The sequence below is a fragment of the Caretta caretta genome, chromosome 15, assembly GCF_965140235.1.
Source record: "Caretta caretta isolate rCarCar2 chromosome 15, rCarCar1.hap1, whole genome shotgun sequence".
NCBI classification, from domain to species: Eukaryota; Metazoa; Chordata; order Testudines; family Cheloniidae; genus Caretta; species Caretta caretta.
This window is the reverse complement of record NC_134220.1, coordinates 21,026,670-21,047,546: the sequence shown is the minus strand read 5'-3', so window position 1 is coordinate 21,047,546 and position 20,877 is coordinate 21,026,670. Positions and strand designations below refer to the sequence as shown.

The following is a 20,877-nucleotide window of genomic DNA, read 5'->3' as shown; positions in this document are numbered from 1 at the left end:
TAGGCTAATAGGCTTTGTGCCCATGGAGAAAACTAGGAGGTTTTGCCCCAATGACTTCCATGAAAGTTCTGAGTGAGCAAACCCTTGCTGTGGGAGGAGGTATTGTTTCATGGTCTCTGTGTGTATATAATGTCTTCTGCAGTTTCCACGGTATGCATCCGATGAAGTGAGCTGTAGCTCACGAAAGCTCATGCTCAAATAAATTGGTTAGTCTCTAAGGTGCCACAAGTACTCCTTTTCTTTTTGCGAATACAGACTAACACGGCTGTTACTCTGAAAAAAGAACAATATTGATGAAGTTCTTTCTTTGTGCTGTGAACATAAATAGGTCCTACTTCATTTTTTTTCCAGTGATCAAAAAAGGCTGACACAGCTACTCATTTATACAGCAATAAAGTTGAGCAACCATCCGATGGCAGTGTCTGTCAGAAGACTTTTTTTTTTTTTTTTGCACAATCACTCGTATGCCAAGAAATAATTGTTAAAAATCTCCCCTTGGATGTGTTAAAAACTTACTGTTTGCCTGGCAGTTCTGTTAAATTTCCTGTCATTTTATCTTTCAGGTTGACAGCTAAGGCAGTTGCTGTATTGTTACCTATCTTGGGAAGTTCATGGATCTTTGGAGTTCTAGCTGTCAATGACCATGCCGTAGTATTTCAGTACATGTTTGCAATATTCAATTCCTTGCAAGTACGTATATAATGCAGGCTCTGAGGGTTCAGACAACAGCTGTAGAGCACCACAAGCTTGCAACTGACAGATCTTTAGCAATGTTTTCATTTGTGTATATTTTTCTGATCTTCCATACCCCTTTATCTCATAAGCCTGTACAATCAATGATATTTCTCCAGTCTCTGCATAGACAGTGAAAATACTGAGCAATTGATTAAGGCTTCTAACAGCCACCAGATAAACAGGTACTGAACACTGCCCTTGACAGAGTTTATTCAAAGTTCATTTTCAAGAGTGAGGCATCAAGGACTAGATTTAACAGTGGATGCACCGCTGACATTTCTCAGGTTTGTAAAGTCAACTTAAGATTCTGTGATCCAGAAGGAGCCAAATAAGACAATCCTAAGTGGCTAGGTAGATCTCATCAGGTCGAGCAACAGGGTATGTGTGTTGCATTTGACAAAAGTTAGTAGAAAAGAGGCCCACTGATGCAGCATACAGCACTTGTGATAGGACGACAAGATAGAAGGGTCCTGATCCACTGAAAGCATCCCTAGCCAGGAAAGGACTTAAGAATCTGCCTAACTATAAGCAGGTGCTTGAGTACAGACATACAGTTACAGGCGTGTTTAAGTTCTTTCCTGGATCAGAGAGGTAAAAGCAGCACTTGTGAATTTTTTGCCATCTCACAAAGTAGTTCCACAGATAATCAAACCAACACTACATCAGAGGGTCCCAGCTAGAGCTGGTTGGAAAAGGGCTTTGATTGCCAACGACCAAAACATTTTTGATTTTTAAACTTTTGGATTTGGAGGCAGATACTTTCTGTGAAAATTTTGTTGAAAACCCAAGTTCCTTAAAAATAAAGTAAAAGTTTAGATGGAAAAATTTTGACCAGTCCTATCAATAGCCTAATGTTGTCACTGATTAAGTTAGGGAAGAATTTGACCCATTCGTGCTCAATTGTAAATCTCAGACTGTTGCACACATGCTTAGTACAATACTTCAAGTAACCTGTAATATTATTCTTCCCTTTTTTGTTTTATTTTAGGGATTTTTCATCTTCCTGTTTCACTGTCTTCTGAATTCAGAGGTATGTTCTTCCCTTCTCCCCCAATAAACATCCAGTAAGAGCTCCTTCTGTAGTAAAACCAAGAGCCAAATGATGCTAAAATATTGTTAGGATGGTATAAAGTTTGTAAATCAGCTTTGGTATTTTAGGAAACCCTTATTTAATGCTGTTGCTTTAAGTACTGCCCTTTATTCCTCAGTCACAGTTGCTTAGCAATGTGATTTTTTTTTATGTAGTCACTGTTATTACAATTTATGACATCTTCAGGAAAGTAGGAACTCAGTAAAAAACTCTAGTGCTCTGGGTGTAAAATAAACAGTGAATGAACCCATTATGGGCACTTTCTTTGTCACTGATATTTGTAAGTTTCTGTGTGAGAAACATGAAACTATCAGTGATTTTATGGTTCAGAGGACTCCTGGCCACACATGACCCCACTTTGTAGCAATGTATGTCATTTAGTGCATTTAACCTAAAGAAGCAGAGTTTCCTGATATGTGATAACAGATCAGAATTCAAGTCTAAGGGGAAAGATACTGCTTGGGCATGGATGGAGACTAGCATTCTATGGGCAACATTTCTGAAGTGAGAATTTTTGGGTTTCAGAGCCAGAAGGGAAAATAAATATTAATCTCAGCAAAACAAACTTTTAGAATCCCTTTATTAATGAGAAACCAGAATAGAACATTTCACACTTTTCTTGGCAGGATGCTAGGTCCTTTACAGTGGACTAAAGGGGGATCTTTTCATGTAAGGATTGTGTCATTGGATTGACTCCTTTAGAGCCAAAGCTTTAGCCAGATAAGTAGGCCTTGCACAGGAAATCTCTACATGGACTGGAGCTGCCAGAATGCTCCCCTCTCCCAGGGCACTGGGCACAAAAGCCCAGCAATATGCCATTGTTACTGTAAATCAAAGGCGGTGATGGAAGTCGCTGTCAGCACCATGTGGTTGTTTTAATCAGTGGATCAGCATATACACATATACCTCCTACTGACCACTCTTCTGCTTGTCCCATGCCTCTTCCCTCCATGCCGCACATAAACACTGGAACCATTCCATTCTGCAGCGTTAAGGGCCTTCTCTGCCAGCGCAGGAGCAGGCAGGACATGGTGTTTGCAATAATCAGGTATTTGCTGACCACCATCATCATGACCATTGTTGAATGGTCTCTGCCCCAGTGACTTCATAGTGCTGGGTACTGAATTCTCTAGCTGCACTGGGATCAGAAGGAGACACCAATATGTAAAGCTAGGAGGGCTGGTAAAAGTTAAGAAGGAAAAATATTTAAATATCCTATTGTTCCCTGTGCTCAGAGAGCCTCCTTCTCTCCATGACCCATCTGACTCCCAGACAAAACAATCCAATGGCCAGATATAAATATCTGGCCATTGGATTGTTTTGCTGACACCTACTAAGGAAGGGAATTCATAAAGTCCTCTGAGTGCTCTTAGAGGCACTAGGTACTGTACTTCAGAGTCTGAATCCCTGGCAAACAGCAGAAATGAGCAATTGCCTTTTGGAGAATATTTCTTACTAGCTCCACTGTACAGTCTCTGTGAGGTGTCTCTATTTAAAATACACCTTCCAAAAAAAAATTTTTTTAAATGCCTTACTCCTCAAAACTTTGTGTAACAGGGAATCCCAGACATAGGAAAGCAAAACCGCTAGCAATATTTCAAATCAGTAGGGTAAAGCAGAGATATCGGATTTTACAAGCAATACATAAGACCTGTATGAAGAAATACTGTGAAAAATGGCAGTACTTTTGATTGCCTGAGGACCTTGGCAATGCCAGAACTACAGAGCAGACTACATCCCTCCCCCCCCCCCCCAGTTATTTTTTGTTTTGTTTTTCAAAGTAAAAAGGAGAACAACAACAAAAGTAGAGGGAGAATATAAACAACAATTATCGCATGCAATCATAGTGGGAGAAATATAAAAAGGTGCATATACAGCACCACAGGAACTACAAATATACAGACCACCTTACCCTAATTTTAATTGTACCTGTCAGCAAAATAAGAATATGTTCACTTGTTTTAAAAATCCCCAACAATTGGCTCCCTTCTGCTTTCAGAATGGCAAAACTGCCACTCACTTCAAAGGGTGCCAGATCAATACAGTGATAATTAATTCTCTCCAGATTTACTAAATCTCACAGATTGACATGCCACTGAGCTAGTTAGTTAATTTTCCTGGTTTTTCTCCACTAGCAATTTAGCAATTAGCATTTTGTAAATCATGCTAGATTCTAACATCTAGGGGCAGTATGGCTTACTGACTAGAGCCATTCCTGGCTCTGGTTCTATTCCTGGCTCTGCCACTACCCTGCTGGGTGGCCTTGGGCAAGTCACTTCCCTGTTCTGTGCCTCCATTTCCCCATCTCTAAAATGGGGATACTAATATTGCCCCCATATTAGCATTTAAGGATCACATTTAGTTGCTTCATCACTGCCTTCTAAAATGGAAGCACAATAAACTCACATACACCCATCACCACATTTCTGGGTGGCGTGGTTTTACTTTATTCAACTAGAGAGGAGTTGAATTTCATTGGAAAGCATCATGTAGTTCATAAATATAAGGGTACATATAAAGCTGTAGCTAGGGTGGTGAGTATTTTGTTCCCTGCCACAAATGTGATCACTCAAGTGCCAAATTAAAGGCAATGCTTTTAGAGAACGACAAGGCAGAGCTAGGGCTTAATGACATGGACAGTCCCATTGACTTCAGGGGGACTGTTTGAATGAGAAAGGTGAGCTGGAGTGGCGTGGGGATATGATCCCTGTATTGTCACTATGAGGACATACTTCTTTAGAACTCCAGTGGAGTGGTGGGTATTTGGAGGATCACGGTGGGTGAGTTTTTCATTGACTTCAGTGGGCCAAGATTTCACCCTGTGTGTGCAAAGTGAACATTATTGTTAAAGTGTGAAATTCACCTCTGTCTGGACTGGCCAGCACCTTTAAGTCCCACTCAGGCTCTCCAGATAAGTGGTGCCTAGGCCTCATGCTGGAATTTTAGCTATGCCGCAGCCCTGCTCTGAAAAGTGACTAGATAAGATGGCACCTTTTGCTCAACAGATCCCTCTGCATTTCAGTGACAAAAATAGGTACTTCTTCCCATTTTTACTTCCATGGAGCTGACACAGCACTGGGGGAGCAGGCTGCATTCGAATCTGGCTCACAACCATCAACAGAATTATTTACTAAGCTCCCAGTGCTGGACCAAAGCCTCTCTGCACAGACACCTGTGCAGCCATAATGTAGAAGGTGATGGAATTGCACTCGTGTTACTTGATTATTAGAATCTGCAGGGCTGGCAGTTTGGAAAAAACAACAGCCTGGATCATCTCCCGCCAGGGAAAAAGTTGTCAGGATGGCTTCTGGAGGAGGAATTCCGCATGCCAGATCCCCTCATCCCATCAGAGAGGGATGGGTGTGCGTGTGCATTGTCAGAGTTTGCATCTAGTGAAAAAAGCCCACAGGGCCCACCACAAAGTTGGTGACTCACATAGAACCTAGGGGCTCCCCGGAAGGCCAGGATAAACTGCACAAGCCCCTTCGGTCTCTGGGGGTGCGCCTAGAGGCCAGAGCCATTGCTGGTTCCTGGCAGAGCAGTTATTTTGGGACTGCATGGAGTCTGGGGAACTGCCCCCCTGAGTGCACAGATTAGCTGACACAATCGGAGCTTATATTTTTACTTATTAAATGTGCAAATCTGATCATGGACCTATTGGACCTAAAATGGAACCCCATGATATTATTATTATTATTATTACACAGTAGAACGGCAAATATTCCACAGTAACATATGCGTATGAACCCTCGTCCATTTATAATGGAAAGACAATACTTTGTACCTGAGAAATAAATAAAACCAGATTAGGATCATCATTTCCTGACTGCCTTCTAATGCCTCTTTCCAAAGGTTAGAGCCGCCTTTAAGCACAAAACCAAGGTGTGGTCCCTCACCAGCAGTTCAATTCGAAACATCAATGTGAAACCCTTCAACTCCGATATCGTAAGTACTCCCATCAATGCCATTTTTATCCTATTGTACTGGCTGGAAGGTTGTAGAGCAAAGCTGTGAGACTAACTGATTTTTTGGTTCACTGGCAGTTCTAAAAAATCAGAAGAATTGTGTGATTTGGTCAAGATGAAGTTAAAAAAATATATTTTGGGGGAAGAGTGGGGGATTTTCAGCAAAGTGAAAATGTTGGGAAAACTTCATTTTGTGTGAAGGAAACGTTTTTGTTCAGCCTGAAACTATGTTTCATTTTGAACATAAGCAAAGGAGTTGAAGGGCTGCATTCACAAAACCAGGGAGCAGGAGGTATAGGATTCAACAAGAGATAGAGAGAGGCCCAATCCAGAATAGCCAATAGCCTGGTGGTTAGGACACACACCTGGGAGGGGAATGATGGGGGGTTGCAGTCCCTGCTCCTGAGCTGGGATTCAAACCTGAGTCTCTCACACCACCAGTGAGTGCCCGGAGCACGAGGCTAAAAGTTATGGGGGAGAGAAGGATGGTGACACCACCTTCTCCTTCACAGCTTTGTGTAGCCCAAAAAATTGAAATGTTTCATGTTTTCAAAATATTAAAACTATTTGTTTAGACGTTTCCAAACTTTTCTTTTGTTTTGACTGAAACATTTTGCCCAAATTGACACAAATTGTGGCAAAATATTTCATTGGATCCGGATTTGCTTTTTTTTTTTGGTGGAAAAAAAAGTTTCAGCTGAAAAATGTTGCCCAGCTCTGGAGTGATCTTGTGCAAAGAAAGATGACATGACGGGGGCACAGGAGTTAATTAGCACTTGTCTCTACTGTGTGTTCTACAGCCAGTTGCGATGGGCAAGGGTTGTGTGGTGACTATAGGAGATACTCTGAAAGCAGAGGACTAAATTCTGTTCTCTGATAAGTCAGTGCGTAAAATTTCTAAAAACATCAGACATGGGGCCTGATCCAAAGCCTACTGAAGTCAATGAGAGTCTTTCCATTGACTTCCACGACCTTTGAACCAGGCCCTTGAAGAATGTTCTCGTTATTAACTTCAGCTGATGACCATTGTTTTTGGTTAGGGTTAGAGCTGGTTGAAAGTCAGAATTTTTGTTTCATGGGAAATTTCGTTATATCAAAATTTTTGAAATTTTCAACCAAATGGAAATGTTGCAATCATGTTGGTTTCAGCCATCAGCTGGCAAGACTTCCAGGATCCGTGATTCCAGGGCAGCCCTGCCATGCAGACTCCCCCGAGGCCAGGGACTCCCTAGCTTCCAGGCTCCTGGGCCAGCTTGCTCTTCAATGCTCACAGTAGTTGGCTCCCCGACTGCTCAACTCTGACAACCTTGGAAGCCATCTGCCCCAAGATTTGGACAGGCCAAGGAACTGGCTGGCCCAAGATTTTGGAAGCTCGGAGGCCAGTCTGCCTGGTGGGTATGCCCTGGAACCACAGACCCTGAAGTCTGTTCCAGGACCTTCCAGACTCCCAGTTTTGTGGCAGGGAACCTGGAAGCCCTGTGCGCCCCATCTAGAGCCTGGCTGTCGGGCTTCTGTGCCAGCTGATTCCCCAGGCTGCCTGACTCGCAGGGCAACTGGCTCCCCAGCCTGCAGGGGTCAGTCAGTCCAGGGAGCCAACTGGCCTAAGAATCTGGAAGCCCTGGCATCCCCAACCCTGGGGACGGTCACCATCGCAAGGCTGGCCTGGAGCTGCAAATCCTGGAAGATCTGGAGTTCCGACTCCAAGGCAGTCCTTCAGATGTGTGGGCAAGGTAGCAGGGAGAGATGTGAAACCTGCCTGACAGGCCGGGTTCTGCCGGTGTTCCTTCATGAGACTTGTCAAAAGTGACAGGTTGGCGTGAAACATTTTGCTTTTGACGAACTGGCATTTTCTGATGCAAAATTGTTCCAGCAGACAATTTCCAACCAGCTCCAGACAGAATACCTTTACATTTGAGTCCCACGAATGAACATTTATATAAACAAATTAGTGTGTATATATGCATTCCCCTCTCTCTCCCCGACTCGAGGACAGCTTAAGATGTCTTGAGACAAAATAAATTTATTTTATGAGAAAACTGGCTATTAGAAATGATAGCTTCTGAAATGATTGGCAATGATCACTGAATAATACCTGACAATACATGTTAAATGGCTCCTTTATGGCTTGTGCTCTCAAGAGTCTAAGGTAATGTGGAGTCTAGATTGATGCTTTCAGGCTTTCATGTCCTCCATTCAATGGTGATTTACCAAAAGAAGTAAATCCAGTTTCAATACTATTTTGTCTTCCAGATGACTGGGAATAGGCCAGGTACAACTCCTACGAAGATGAACACCTGGGACAAGAGTACCAATTCAGCCAATCAGATTGATTTATCAGCAGTCTGATATTAGACCCAGATTCTCTCTGAAAAATCAAGCCATACCTTCAGGATCTCCAGTACAGTGCCCCCCCACCCAGTATTTTCTCACCATTAATGCCAGTAGGAACTGCTCTTCTAATCAATGCCTAATAAATTGGAATTTGCCATATTGCTTTGCCGAGTATGTACAAGTCTGTCTTCATCTGCCTCCCTTCCAGGGTGTAATGCAATCGACCATCAGCAATAGCTGCAGAGTAACTAGCACTACTGTACACTGGATGGTTTTGTCAGTGACGATGACAACACTAGGGATGGGACGGTTATTGCGATCTAAATCTAAAGGTCACGTATTTCAGGAAAAATGCATTTTTATGCTCTGAAAATGAAATGCTTCCAATTGTGATGTTGTAACAGGGCTATTCTTGTTTAGCTGTGCACTCTCTGTTTACATGTAATATCTTAAGTAATCCAATTATCCCAGAGAAACTTATTAACACCACATACTGCCAACAGGCATTTTATGGGAACACTGTAAAGAAGCCAGACCTTGAGGGGAAAAAAAGAAAAATTCCAGCCATTCAGCCCACTCTGTAGACTTGGGACCAGTGAAGCAGATATACACTAGGTCTACATACACACAAATCACGTGTGCACACACACAGACTGCTAACTTTTTAGATATTCCTTTTTCCAGATCTGCAATAGATATAAATGGCTCTGACTGCCCTGCTCCAATCCGCAATGTTAGTTTCATTTAAAGGGTGATTTCTGTCTGCTGACTAACCGTAATAGAAGCTAGTTGTCTCAGTCTTTCAGACAGATCAACAATGGTCCATCACACGCATTTCACAAATGGAATTGACCTGTAGCTTCTGGAAATCAAAACCCACACTGTGACTTATCTTTCTCCTTTTAGTGGTCAGAATGAGACACTGAATTCCAACAAAATACTGTGAAGGTAGCAAGACTGAAGATCGGTCTGTGTATTGGTATCTACAGACAGCTTTTAAACAGACCTCAAGACAGTCTTTTGTGGTTTAGACTCTACTCAGCATTCAGCAGCTTTTGCTTCTAATACAATTATGTGGTATCTTCATGGGGGGGAAAAAGACTCATTTTTCACTGGAGCAATGTCTTCCTGGTTCTTGTAGATTGTGTCAGTGGGTAATTCACTGAAGGTAGTTTGGACACACTGAGGCAGACCCTCAGCTGCACTATTATTGTGCCCACCCAGCGGGGTTGGTGGGGGAGAACAAGGTGGGTTTTGCCATGAATATGCCCCTATTATCTTGAGGCTGCCCAGGGGCTAATTTGGCCTCAAAAACATGCATCTTGCTCTATTTGCTCAGCAACAATGGTCCCAAAGGGAACACTCCACCAGCTCAGTCTGCTCAGACAAAAACGCCATTGCAGCCACGTCTTTTCTCCTCGCCATATTTCTAACACCCCCTCCCCATGCTGCCCCCATCTCACCCGGGGATTCCCCTTCAGTAGGCAAACCCCTAGGTAGTTGGTGCTTGCTTTCCCAATGCTTTGTGTCACCAGCTGTAAGGGGGCTGAGGATTTGAACCAGTATTTTCAAAGTATCTTTCCCTACTTAATTTAATGTTTATACCTTCCAAAGTTAAGGCCAAGGCTGATCCACTGAAGTCAGTGACAGTCTCCCATTGAAGTTAGTGGGAGTTTTATCATTGGTTTTAGGGGACCAGGATTTGTTCCCTAACTAACTAAAAAGTTAATCAAATTCTGCAGTTATTGCATTAACTTAAACAAATTTACTCCAGATTTACACAGGCAAAACAGAGCAGAATTTGGCCCACTGTGTCTATCATAAATACTTGTAAATACAACCATTTATTAATTCTAATCCTGTGAGCAGAATACTTCTATTTTGTTGACAGCTAAATGTAAAAGCAGGGAAAGAAGAAAGCTAAATATTTAAGTGGCTCTCTCTCTCTATTGGCTTTTGTGCATAGGCTTGCTCTTAGCTCTTTGAGCATTGGAATAATTATCACAACTGTGTAAATATAGCAGACCCTTCTGGAAAGAGAATGTCTGTTCCAAAAGATACAATAGAAAGAGCGACTGGAATATATGGAAGCAGGTTCTTGTAACAGAACTGTACTGTGATAACAGGGTTCAGAGTGTCTGTGTTGTGTGCTGATAAAATATTTAAACATATTTTTGATACCGGAGGACATTTTAAAAAAAAAACCTGTGACCATGGATATAGATTTTAACCCTATTAGGCGATTTCTATTCTAATCATTATGTTGTAGTAAAAGCGATGTTGTGAATGAGTCATAGAAAATACAGGGGTTTTAAGAAAAACCTGGATTTTAAAATATTTATAATTCCCACTGTGCCATTTCTCACTTTGAACGTTACTCCTACGCTAAATTTACAGCAGTCACCTAAGTTACTGTCAGTAACAATGATTATCATAGATCCATTTGAAAATAACATTTGACATACAGTACAACAGCATCTACTATAAAGGGTTAAGTCTATTTTTTTTACCCAGGTACAACATATAACATGGTCCCCAAAATACATCAGCAGACTCAATGAATCATGAACATGATTTTTTAAACATTTTGGACTATGACATAGATGTATTATATAAGGAGTGAACATTCATTAACCCATATGTATTGAGACCTATTGTAGATACTGCAATGTTTTCCAGTACATAACCTGTGTCCCATGCTTTATCTGTGCATTTTGAACATAAAGTAGTATATCTTGGTTATGTCACGTGAGTTTAGGAGTTAGAACACTGTATTATTAGTAATGGCAATGGAGTTTCTTTTGTTTGCCTCTTTAGTTTCTGATAAAGTAGTAAAAAACCCACAAGCATACTGTAAATGTCCATCCCCACCTAAGTCTGTTCATCTTGTTTGATTCTATGTATTTTTCATAGTTTTACTGAATGCAGAAAATATACTGAAATAGAAATGCTTGAAATGAATCTTATCCTCAGTCTTTTAAAGCATGAAAATCATGCAGTTTATTTATGGGCTTGCATATGGCAACTTTTGTAGTATTTCTTCAGGACAGCATCATTTTCTCAATGGTATGAAATCTTAATTGAATGAGATGTGAGTTTTAAAGTAGATTATGTAGCAAGAATGACTTTGCAAGTAAGTAATAATTAAATGTTTTTTTCCAAAATAAAACAAAACATTTAATTTTCTAACAAGATTTTGTGTTTGTTCCATTTATTCACATGGGATAAAGAACATTGGAAATATACAGTTTCTTAGGGAAGTACAAACACTGTGCCTTAGCATATCAATCCTTACTCATGTGAGAAATCCCCCTGAAGTACTCACAACATGTGGCCTAGTACAGTATCACCAGGATACTGTGTAGGCAACATTTTTGTTTTAAACTTTATATCCACAGAATATACTGGGGAATGTCATTCCCGCACCTTAAGAAGGAGCGTGTTTGCCGAGGCTGCAGTTGAAGGATTACTTTTTGTAACGTGGTCATTCCAATAGCCGAGCCAGGACTGATTCCTAGCGGGCCAATTGGCCTTCACATTGCAGGTTATGTTTGGATGACCTGATACCACTGAGATGATGGATAGTGATTGCTGTAATTGCCCTCATTCAGACAATGGGTGTGACAAATAGCATTCTGGTTTGTCATAGTAGGGTAGAGCGTCATCGTCCGTGGTAAAATCCGGAAAGGAGGAGATTTCTAGATGCATGAAGCTGCTCGGTGAGTTGGGACAGTGACCGCTCAGATGGTGGAGTGCCAGTGGCTCTGCACATCCAGCCAGCGATCTCTGAGAAATGTAGGAACATGCCCTGCACATACCTGGCTGGATACAACGAGCTCATGGCCCTTCTCTTATGCTAAAGCTCCCTGATCTCTTGTAAGCCCATTCTACCCCCATGCCATTGTCTCCCCCACAGAGACTGGAAACACCTAGCCTCTCCACTAGAGAGAGAGAGAAGGAGACAGAGAGGGTGTGTGTGAGTGTGTAAAATGCTACAGAACAGGAGAAGACTGATGCAAGGAGCACCAATTAACATTCCATGGCAATTTGCAGTCTTACTCCGGGGAGCCATCCCTGTTTTCCCACCACTTCCCATTCCATTTCCTTAGCTCCTTCCCCTCCTCTAGGCCCTGCAGTGAGAGAGAGAGCGTGCACCTGTTAACCACTGAGGGAGACACATTCTCCCTAACTTTTTACTTTGCTGTGTACATCCCCCCGAGGTGGCGGTCAGACTAATGAATGCACCATAGCACGCGAGCATGGAGGAGCAGGGCCCAGTAGATCAGCAAGGAGCCGTTAAATTTCCCACTACAGGAGGTCACAGAAGCAGCAAAAATGTACAGGTTTCAGAGTAACAGCCGTGTTAGTCTGTATTCGCAAAAAGAAAAGGAGTACTTGTGGCACCTTAGAGACTAACCAATTTATTTGCGCATAAGCTTTTGTGAGCTACAGAAGTGAGCTGTAGCTCACGAAAGCTCATGCTCAAATAAATTGGTTAGTCTCTAAGGTGCCACAAGTACTCCTTTTCTTTTTGCAAAAATGTACAGAAACCTATAGAATCAGCAGAGTAATGCCTGATGGGAAGGATTCAATGATTCCAAGGCCAGAAGGAACCGCTGTGATCATCCAGTCTAATCTCCTCTATAACACAAGCCATAGAACTCCTCCAAAATAATTTCTTAAGCATATATTTTTTTTTAAAAAAAAATCCAAACTTGATTTTAAAAATTACCAGTGATGGAGAATCCACCAAGACCCCTGGTATATTGTTCCAGTGGTTAATTACTCTCACCATTAAAAATGTACACCATATTTCCAGTCTGAACTTGTCTAGCTTCTAGCCAGTGGATTGTGTTATACCTTTCTCTGCCAGAGTGAAAAGCCCATCAGTAACTATTTGTTCCCCATGTAGATACTTACAGACCGTATTCAAGGATTCCCCTAATTGCTGCAGAATTCTCAACACGCAACCCCTGTGCTCAGGCTGTGAGCTATGCAGTGAAATTAAGGTGACCAGATGTTTCGATTTTATAGGGACAGTCCTGATACTCAGGGCTTTGTCTTATATTGGCCCCTATTGCCCCTCACCTCCTGTCCTGATTTTTTACACTTGCTATCTTGTCACTCTAGGTGAAATTCACCTGTGCAGAAGTGCAGCACAAGGTTTAGGTCTCACTTGAGCCCTCAGAAGTAGGACTTCAGTGGCACATGGGCCTCTTGCTGACCCTCTATACATGACAGAGTTTCATCCTGGAATGAGGATTCAGGCCATAACAAAGTATATCACAAAAGCTACAAGCTTTTGCCACCCCTTACTACTTTCACATTTTGGATCCAGTTTCTTTTTCCTCCTCCTTATTTTAAACAACAGATAATATAAACGTAGACCAGAAATACAATATCTCCATGATCAAACTCATACAGCTGCAAGAAGCTTAATCATCACACAAGTGCAAAAGCAGAGATGTCAAATGGTTTCAAGGTTAGAGAGAGATCTAGCATAATTAATACACCACACTAACTCAATTCCCACTGGGGGCTGTGTGGGTGTGTGTGTGTGTGTGTGAGAGAGAGAGAGAGAGAGCGCATAATTAGAGTGATTATATTCCAGGAAGTTAAAATGGAAGTTTGGGCTTTAGATGACAAGGATTCTACTGTAGGGACTGAAATACTCTCTGTATATGCTACAAAACCTTACTTCTTTTGCCTAAAGCAAAGCAGCAGGGAATATACTCTAGGTATCTTTTCCTTCTATCTTGTGAAATAAAGAGATTTTCTTTTACCTTTATCATCCCCAACAGAGTAATAAATGATATTATATTGTGTCTGATTTACAGCATGTTTGCCTTTGAAGTATTTTCATTACATCTTAGGTTATGCTTGTATGACCTGATACCATTTACGTCATGGATAGTTATTGCTGTAATTGCCCTTGTTCAGACAATTTTCTTCCTCAATAATTCCTTATGTTCTTTGAATTGGGAGACTATCTTTCATCTTGTGAGGGTTGGTTGCAATGCTAAATATGCTACAGACATCAGCATTTTCCCAGAGCTCGAATGCGTTAAATAAATTCTGAGTTGAAAGGATGGTTCTTGCTTACTGTTCAGCATGTAAATAACCAAGCAGCTTCCTTGATTGGATGACAATTCTCAGATAATTAGCCAATAAGAACCAGAAGAGAAAGGAACAGATTATCTAATTTACCCAGATTTTTGAAAAAAGGGTAATTTATCTTCCCCCACTATTCTCCGGTGCTTGTTGTGTGAAAATTGGATCGACTGGGAGTTTCACTTTCCCATTTGAGCATTCCCCTAGATGGGTATTTGCCTAACACCAAGCAAGCAGAATGATGCGTATAGCAGGCAAGGCACTAAAATCCGAAGCCAAGATTTCACTAGTGATTCTGAGCGCCCTACTTGATACTTGATATAAAGGGGCCAGATTTTCAGAGGGTGGGTAGTCAGCACCTTCTCAAAATCATGCCCTTTCAAGGTGTCTCAAGCTGGCCAACCGAAAACAGAGGCACCCAAAATCACTAGCCCTCTTTGAACATGTTGGTCTAATTTATTAGGACCTTGACATTTTAGAAAAAGGATTAGGACAACAATAGTATTGCTGCTTTCTGCAATTTTGTTTTTAAGACTCGCCCCCGACGACTTGACCAAGTGTAGGGAAGGCTTATCACTGAGCCCCAACCATTCATGCTCTATCCTCTAAAAACCAGTTATCGGGGGAATAGAGGACAATAGATTATTGGGAAAAAGACTCCAAAGCCCTGCTGTCACTGACTTAGAGCTCCAGGTTTTAATCTCTGGAGACAACAGAGTTGATGGCTGTTACAGTAACCTTCCTCACAGGAGGCTTAAGTAGTATTTGTCAAGGTTTCAGGGACGCTTAGAGGAATGAGAGATTATAAAAAAAACACCCAACTTTGTGCCTATGCTATATTTTGCGCACAATAAACTAAACATCGTGCATTAAGACTTGCAGATGACTAATAGAGAGCACTCTGCCTACATGCGATTTTATACATCTTTGAGGCAAATAAATAAATAAATCAGAGAGGCAAATATAAAACGCAGCATTTAGGGACACCCTGGAATGTGTCTTTCTTAGGGATCATTAGGTCCATGCATGAATTAATGTCCTGTGTTCGTTGATATGTACTTTTCCACTCTTGACAGTTCTCATAGGGAGATTATGCTTCAGTGATGAAATGCAATCAAAACAAGTTATTAATACAAATTTAAAATATTGATTTAATTATTTTTAAAAAACCCAACAAACCCACCCATAACACTTTCTGCTTTTTAATGCCTTTCATTTATGTGACTTGTATGCTACAGGCCACAAAATGCAGCAACCATTGCCACTTCATTTGGAACCTAACCTCTGGGACAGTGCGTGAAATTCGCCTATACACCACTTAAATCCTCAAGGTTAAATGCAAGGTGGAACAGATTATTTAGCATATTCTAAGTGACCATTCAAGGTAGAGTTGCCCTTTAACATCTCTGCAACAGACACACCAAACCCGCAAAAAACCCCACAGAAATTGGGCTTGTTTTTGGCTTAATTGGCTTGTGTGTTGCTTGTTGGCTAGTTTTTGGATTGTAGCTTTCTGCTTGTTTGGCTTGTAGCTTCTTTTTTTTGATCGGCTCCCGGAAAGCAGGGACAAAGGTGGAGGGGTGAGAATCAGGGGTGCACGGCAGGCCCACCACAGTCCCAGACTGCATGCCGGGGGATCTAATCACAGAGTGTTGGGGTTCTTAGGGATTGGCTTGTTTTGGCCTTGTTTTGAAATGGGATTAGCTTGATTTCTGGTTTATTGTGAAAGTCGGGGTGCTTATTTACCACGTGAAAGTTGGCAACTGTGCTCTGCAGTCATAGGACATAAAAAGTGGGGTAGTGGGTTCCAGACCTTGAATGGTCCATTAGAATATATACTAACTACTTATGCTAAACAATCTTTTCCACCTTGGATTTAGCTGCGATGTGGGAGTACCTTTCCCAGATCTGGAGAAGAGCTGTGTGTGGCTCAAAAGCTTGTCTCTCTCACCAACAGAAGTTGGCCTAATCAAAGATATTACCTCACCCACCTTGTCTCTCTCTAATATCCTGGGACCAACATGGCTACAACTATACTGCATACAACTTTTGGTATAGACTGTTTAGTACGGAATACATATGCCAGATTGACATCCTGTAGAGCTTCTGCAGAAATAGAACTAAATTTCTGATCATAGCTTCCAGCTGAGATGAGGAGCAATTTGCATCTGCAACAACTGTAAGATGAACACAATGACCTCAAAACTGATATAAACATCCCATTCCTGTGAAAACACAGAGAGAGGGGTCAAATTATCTCATTTGTGCAGTTTGTCTTCAAAAGGGTCAGATTTGGCCCGTGTGTTTTTGCAACCAGTTCTGTGCATAGAAGGGGGTCACTGTTGTCAATAACAGAGATCATTTGTCTAAATCTTTCAAGTCTGACTTTGAGAAATAATTCCCTCTTGTAACATCAGACTGTTCCTTTTTTGTCTGTCATCATTGCTGGGTTGGAGGTGGAAAGTGTACTATGCGTGGGTGTATCTAAAAAAACCAAACATGCAGAAGATTGCTCAACAATATGTTCTTCCAACACCAACAAGTAAATGCTACATTTAATATGCAGATGATCACTCAGCATCAGCCTTAAAAGCCAAATAATAAACACCACCCATAATTATTTTGTAAGATCACTGTATATAAAACAATGCCATACACACAACAGACTAAATGTTTAAATCGGAAAGCTGATTAACATCCAGCAAAATCAATTAGGTTAGTGCTGGCAAGTGTATACGCAACTTGACTAAGCCTTTGCCATTATTCATGAATTCCAGCTTGAAATAGAAGCTTTCGTAATGTTTTTGATTAGCTTATCTATGTCAGGCAAAATAGCCCACAGAGAAGTTTCTTGATCTAAAAGATTTGCATTGCATAAATAAAATAGTTTCTGTTCACTTCTAAGTAGTAACACATGGCAATCACATAATGAACTAAATATTACTAGTTTGAAGATCTGCATCTATAGATGAGTGGATAGATAATGAGGTGATTGAGACTCTCTAAATACACAGGGATGGGAAGATAGATGGATGTTTATTTTATAATGTTCAATGGACCATTGAGTGTGTCTAAGGGCTGGATCCAAAGCCCACTGAAACGAAGAGAATGACGTCCACTGACTTCAGTGGGCTTTGGGTCAAGGTTTAAGGTAGCAGCACTTATGACTTTTTAAAATTGCACAGATCTCTTGGTACGGGTCAGGCTGTGGATGGAATTTCCAAACATACATGCCCACTGTGCGTTCCTTTTGATACGTTTTTGTGCATTCCGTTCAGACTGCTCAAAAACCGGCAGCTGCTCCAACATACGCAACGCAGATAGGGGCGAGAAGTATGACCATTATTCATGATGATGAGCTCTATACCACTAATCCGTGGGCATAGACAACTGTGAGGCTGGGGAGGAGCTCTAGTTCCTCCTAAAATTTAAGGATAACGTTAAGAAAGGAAATCCTGTGTTTGGAACAGAAGCTCGTTTATCTCATTTTATTAAAAGTGGGAAAATTTAGTTATGGTACAAAACTACTCATTAAAGTGATGTCCAAAAGCTCTCATGTTAGCACATTTACACTAGCTCCCCCGGAATAAAAGAAAAAGGTTTCTTTGCCTCCATCTATCCAGGTGACTTCAAGTGCTGTACCTGAATGCAAGTGTTTCTTATTGTGAGTCCAGGTTGCACAATGGGTGCTTATTGTATCCAACTGTCCCCTACCCCCTCAGTTTGTATATCCTTATCATGAGTGATTCTCCCCTGCTCCCCCTCCCCCAAACCACTAAATACATGCAGCCCAGCAATACATGACCAGTGTGTATTGCTTACATTTTGTAGTGGGGATCAAGGCATATCATGGTGTGACACATCTGTATAGCAGGCATGTATCTACTTTGTTGACTGCCATAATATACATGCGAAGAACCTCTGCAATCCCTTTCCCTATTTTCTCTAAGCAACCTCCTCTCCATTGTGAGCTCTCTTTGGTAGCAGTTAAGGAAAATGAAGAATGATATCAATATATCTGTCACTGCTGAGAAAAAAACCAAACTATGTTTACGGAGCAGTGTAATCCAGTCATTGATTCTGGGACCAGGGATCCTCCAGGGAGCGCCACAAATCCACACAATGTTCTAGATTTTTTCACTTGGATCTGTGATTTAGCTGGAAAAATGTATAAAACAGCTCCCCATTGGTCTGAGGTGGCTCAGGAGTACAAGTCATTTCTTCCAAAGTCAGTGATATTTTACACTCCCTAAATTGCTGGATTCAGACACTGAAATAGGAATGGTATTTATTGTACAAAAACGAACAACAAAATAAGGGACAAAACCTGCCCCATACTCAACTATCACAAGACCAACGCTTATTTGGAGCAGAATAGCCACTTAGAAGGAAGCAGTGGGGTCTGAGCTAAGAGTCAGGAGTTAGCTCTCTCTCACCTGCTGTATGAACTTGGGCAAGTCACTTCACTTCTCTGGGCCTCTGTTTTCCCTCCCACCCGCCATCTGTCTTGTCTATTAAGACTCTGACATAAGCTCTTTGGGACAGGGACTCTCTCTCACTCTGTACAGTCTGTACAGCGCTCAGCACACTAAGTGCCGCTGCAGTACAAATCATAGTAACAATGAACACTGAGCAATCTAGGTCTGCTGAGGAGGCTACCATCAGCCTCTTGAAGGCATGACGTATTCCAAAGTAATGAGAGACGGTTCCAGTGTGAAAGACCCACCTGACTACACACAAAGGACACGATCCAGCTAATGCTTAATCACATGAGCAACGTTAAATGCATGAGTAAATCCTATTTAAGTCCGAGATGGTTGAAGTCAAAAGGAACTGCTTGTGTGCTTGAAGTCAGGCAGTTTGTTGGATTGAGCCACAAGGGCTGTTCCATGCACCAAATAACGTGAAAGAGAGAAAAACATTTCTTCTTCAATCTTTGTTGTTACTTTAGGTATTTCCAGACAAATATGCTTTTTATGGGGACATCATGCCCCTTTGGTTTCTGTGCGGTGTACATAAAACAGTGCTTTCTGCAAGAACAAAACAGTCCCTCTTGGATGTACAACAACTTATTGTGAAAAGAAACAGAAGAGAATTTTCTATCTGGGTATCAAAACTCTTAATGTAATAGAGCTGCTCTTCAGGTAATATACCTGGTGAATGGAGCTGTTTCTCTATGAACACTTCGGACAAACTGCCTAGAATTGGGTTTCCAAACAAATATGAAATTTGGCCCACACTTTCAAAAATTGGGACTTTCCAGTTTTGAGCAAATTTGGGCTGATGTACAACTGGCTTATCAAAAGCCATGTGAAATTTGTGTGTGTGTGGAATCTGCATTTTATGTCAAGAAAAATCATTTTGATGGAGAATTCCTCTACGCTGTTGATTCTAGAAAAGGGAGCAGCCACAATTCATTACAGCCCTGACTGATATCCCCCTATTCTCCACCCTGATGACAGCCCCCTGCATGTTCTGCCCTCTCCCGTGGGACAGGAATTCATGACAAGCAAAAGGAGCTAGCTGTATAAAGGTTAATGCTGCTGATCCTAGTGGATGTTTAATGTCCACCCTTGGGAAGAACTTCAGAGAGAGTTTGTTATGGGGAAGAGAACTGGAGGCCTGGTGCACATTGCTGTACATCTTGCTGGTGAGGGGTTTTGGTAGGGGCTCAAAAAGATCGGGCTGGTGTTCCCACTCCCTTGCTGCTCTGCAGCCCCCACCGATGGTTTAAAGGCCAGCCCTAGGAGGAGATCAGGCTGCTCTATGAGGGCTAGCACTGGTCTTCTCATAAAAGGCTAGAATTTGTGATGTGAAATTTCAACTTGTTTGGAGTTTGGGCTTGGCTTGGACTAAGCAGGGTGCTTATTCAAAGCTTGGCCAAGACACCTGAGTCTGCCAAATTGAGCTGGAAGTCTTCTGGGAAGAGTCTCTTCCACCAGATTTATGCTGTTTCTCATTTGTTGTTGGGATGCAAGAACAGCTAGGTGAGTTTTGGCCCTTCCAATTTCAGTTCGAGCCAGCACCTATAAGGCCCCTGGGCATAGCGAGATGAACAATAATGAAAACAAATGACTGACATTTAACACCCTTCAGTGCGCTTCAGTCCAATAATGGGTTTGGGCGAGAGGAAGACACAGGCAGGCAGACAGAGAGAGAATTAATAATTTTTCTGCCAGTAGGTAGTCTGCAAAAACTCCAGCATTCATTATAGTTATCTAGTCTCACTCATTTCAGCATAACTGGGAAGTCTTTGTGCAATAATTCTGCTGCATTTCATATACCCGCTACAGATGGTTCTTTTACTCCAATATTAATTTTACGGATTGATGGAGGCAGTTTAAGACAGTGGAAAGGCTATGCTCACAATGCTTCTACCTTCTGCTTTTTTGTTCCTACAGATGGTGTTTTTATACAGTAAAATCAATTACAAGGTAAATGTTGACCAACCAGGCTCTGTTCATGGTAATCACATTTATTTACAGTTCTTGTCCCCCTGTTCATTCTTTCAGGTATGAACCTCTTGTTATTTTATGTAACTTGCTCCCAGACACTTCTTCCTCCCCCACCCCCACCTTACAAATCAATTAGTTAGCCATTGTGGGAGTGAGTGTTAATAGCAGTTAGACTCCCCCTCTCCCTCTT

General features: G+C 41.7%; 1 protein-coding gene and 1 long non-coding RNA gene across 3 annotated transcripts in view; one reads left to right on the top strand and one right to left on the bottom strand.

Moving 5' to 3' along the window:
- The window catches only part of ADGRD1 (adhesion G protein-coupled receptor D1), a 240,070-nt gene extending 231,146 nt beyond the window's left edge, over positions 1-8,924 (top strand). For both annotated transcript variants that reach the window (XM_048821726.2, XM_048821725.2), the window contains 4 exons: positions 564-690; positions 1,724-1,765; positions 5,678-5,770; positions 8,041-8,924. In XM_048821726.2, coding sequence (XP_048677683.1) covers positions 564-690; positions 1,724-1,765; positions 5,678-5,770; positions 8,041-8,136 — 358 coding nt within the window. In that variant the 3' untranslated portion in view covers positions 8,137-8,924. The remainder of the gene's footprint in view (positions 1-563; positions 691-1,723; positions 1,766-5,677; positions 5,771-8,040) is intronic.
- LOC142069314 (uncharacterized) overlaps positions 1-20,877 on the bottom strand; it is a 440,919-nt gene that overhangs the window by 147,202 nt on the left and 272,840 nt on the right. The gene's annotated exons all lie outside the window — the stretch shown is intronic.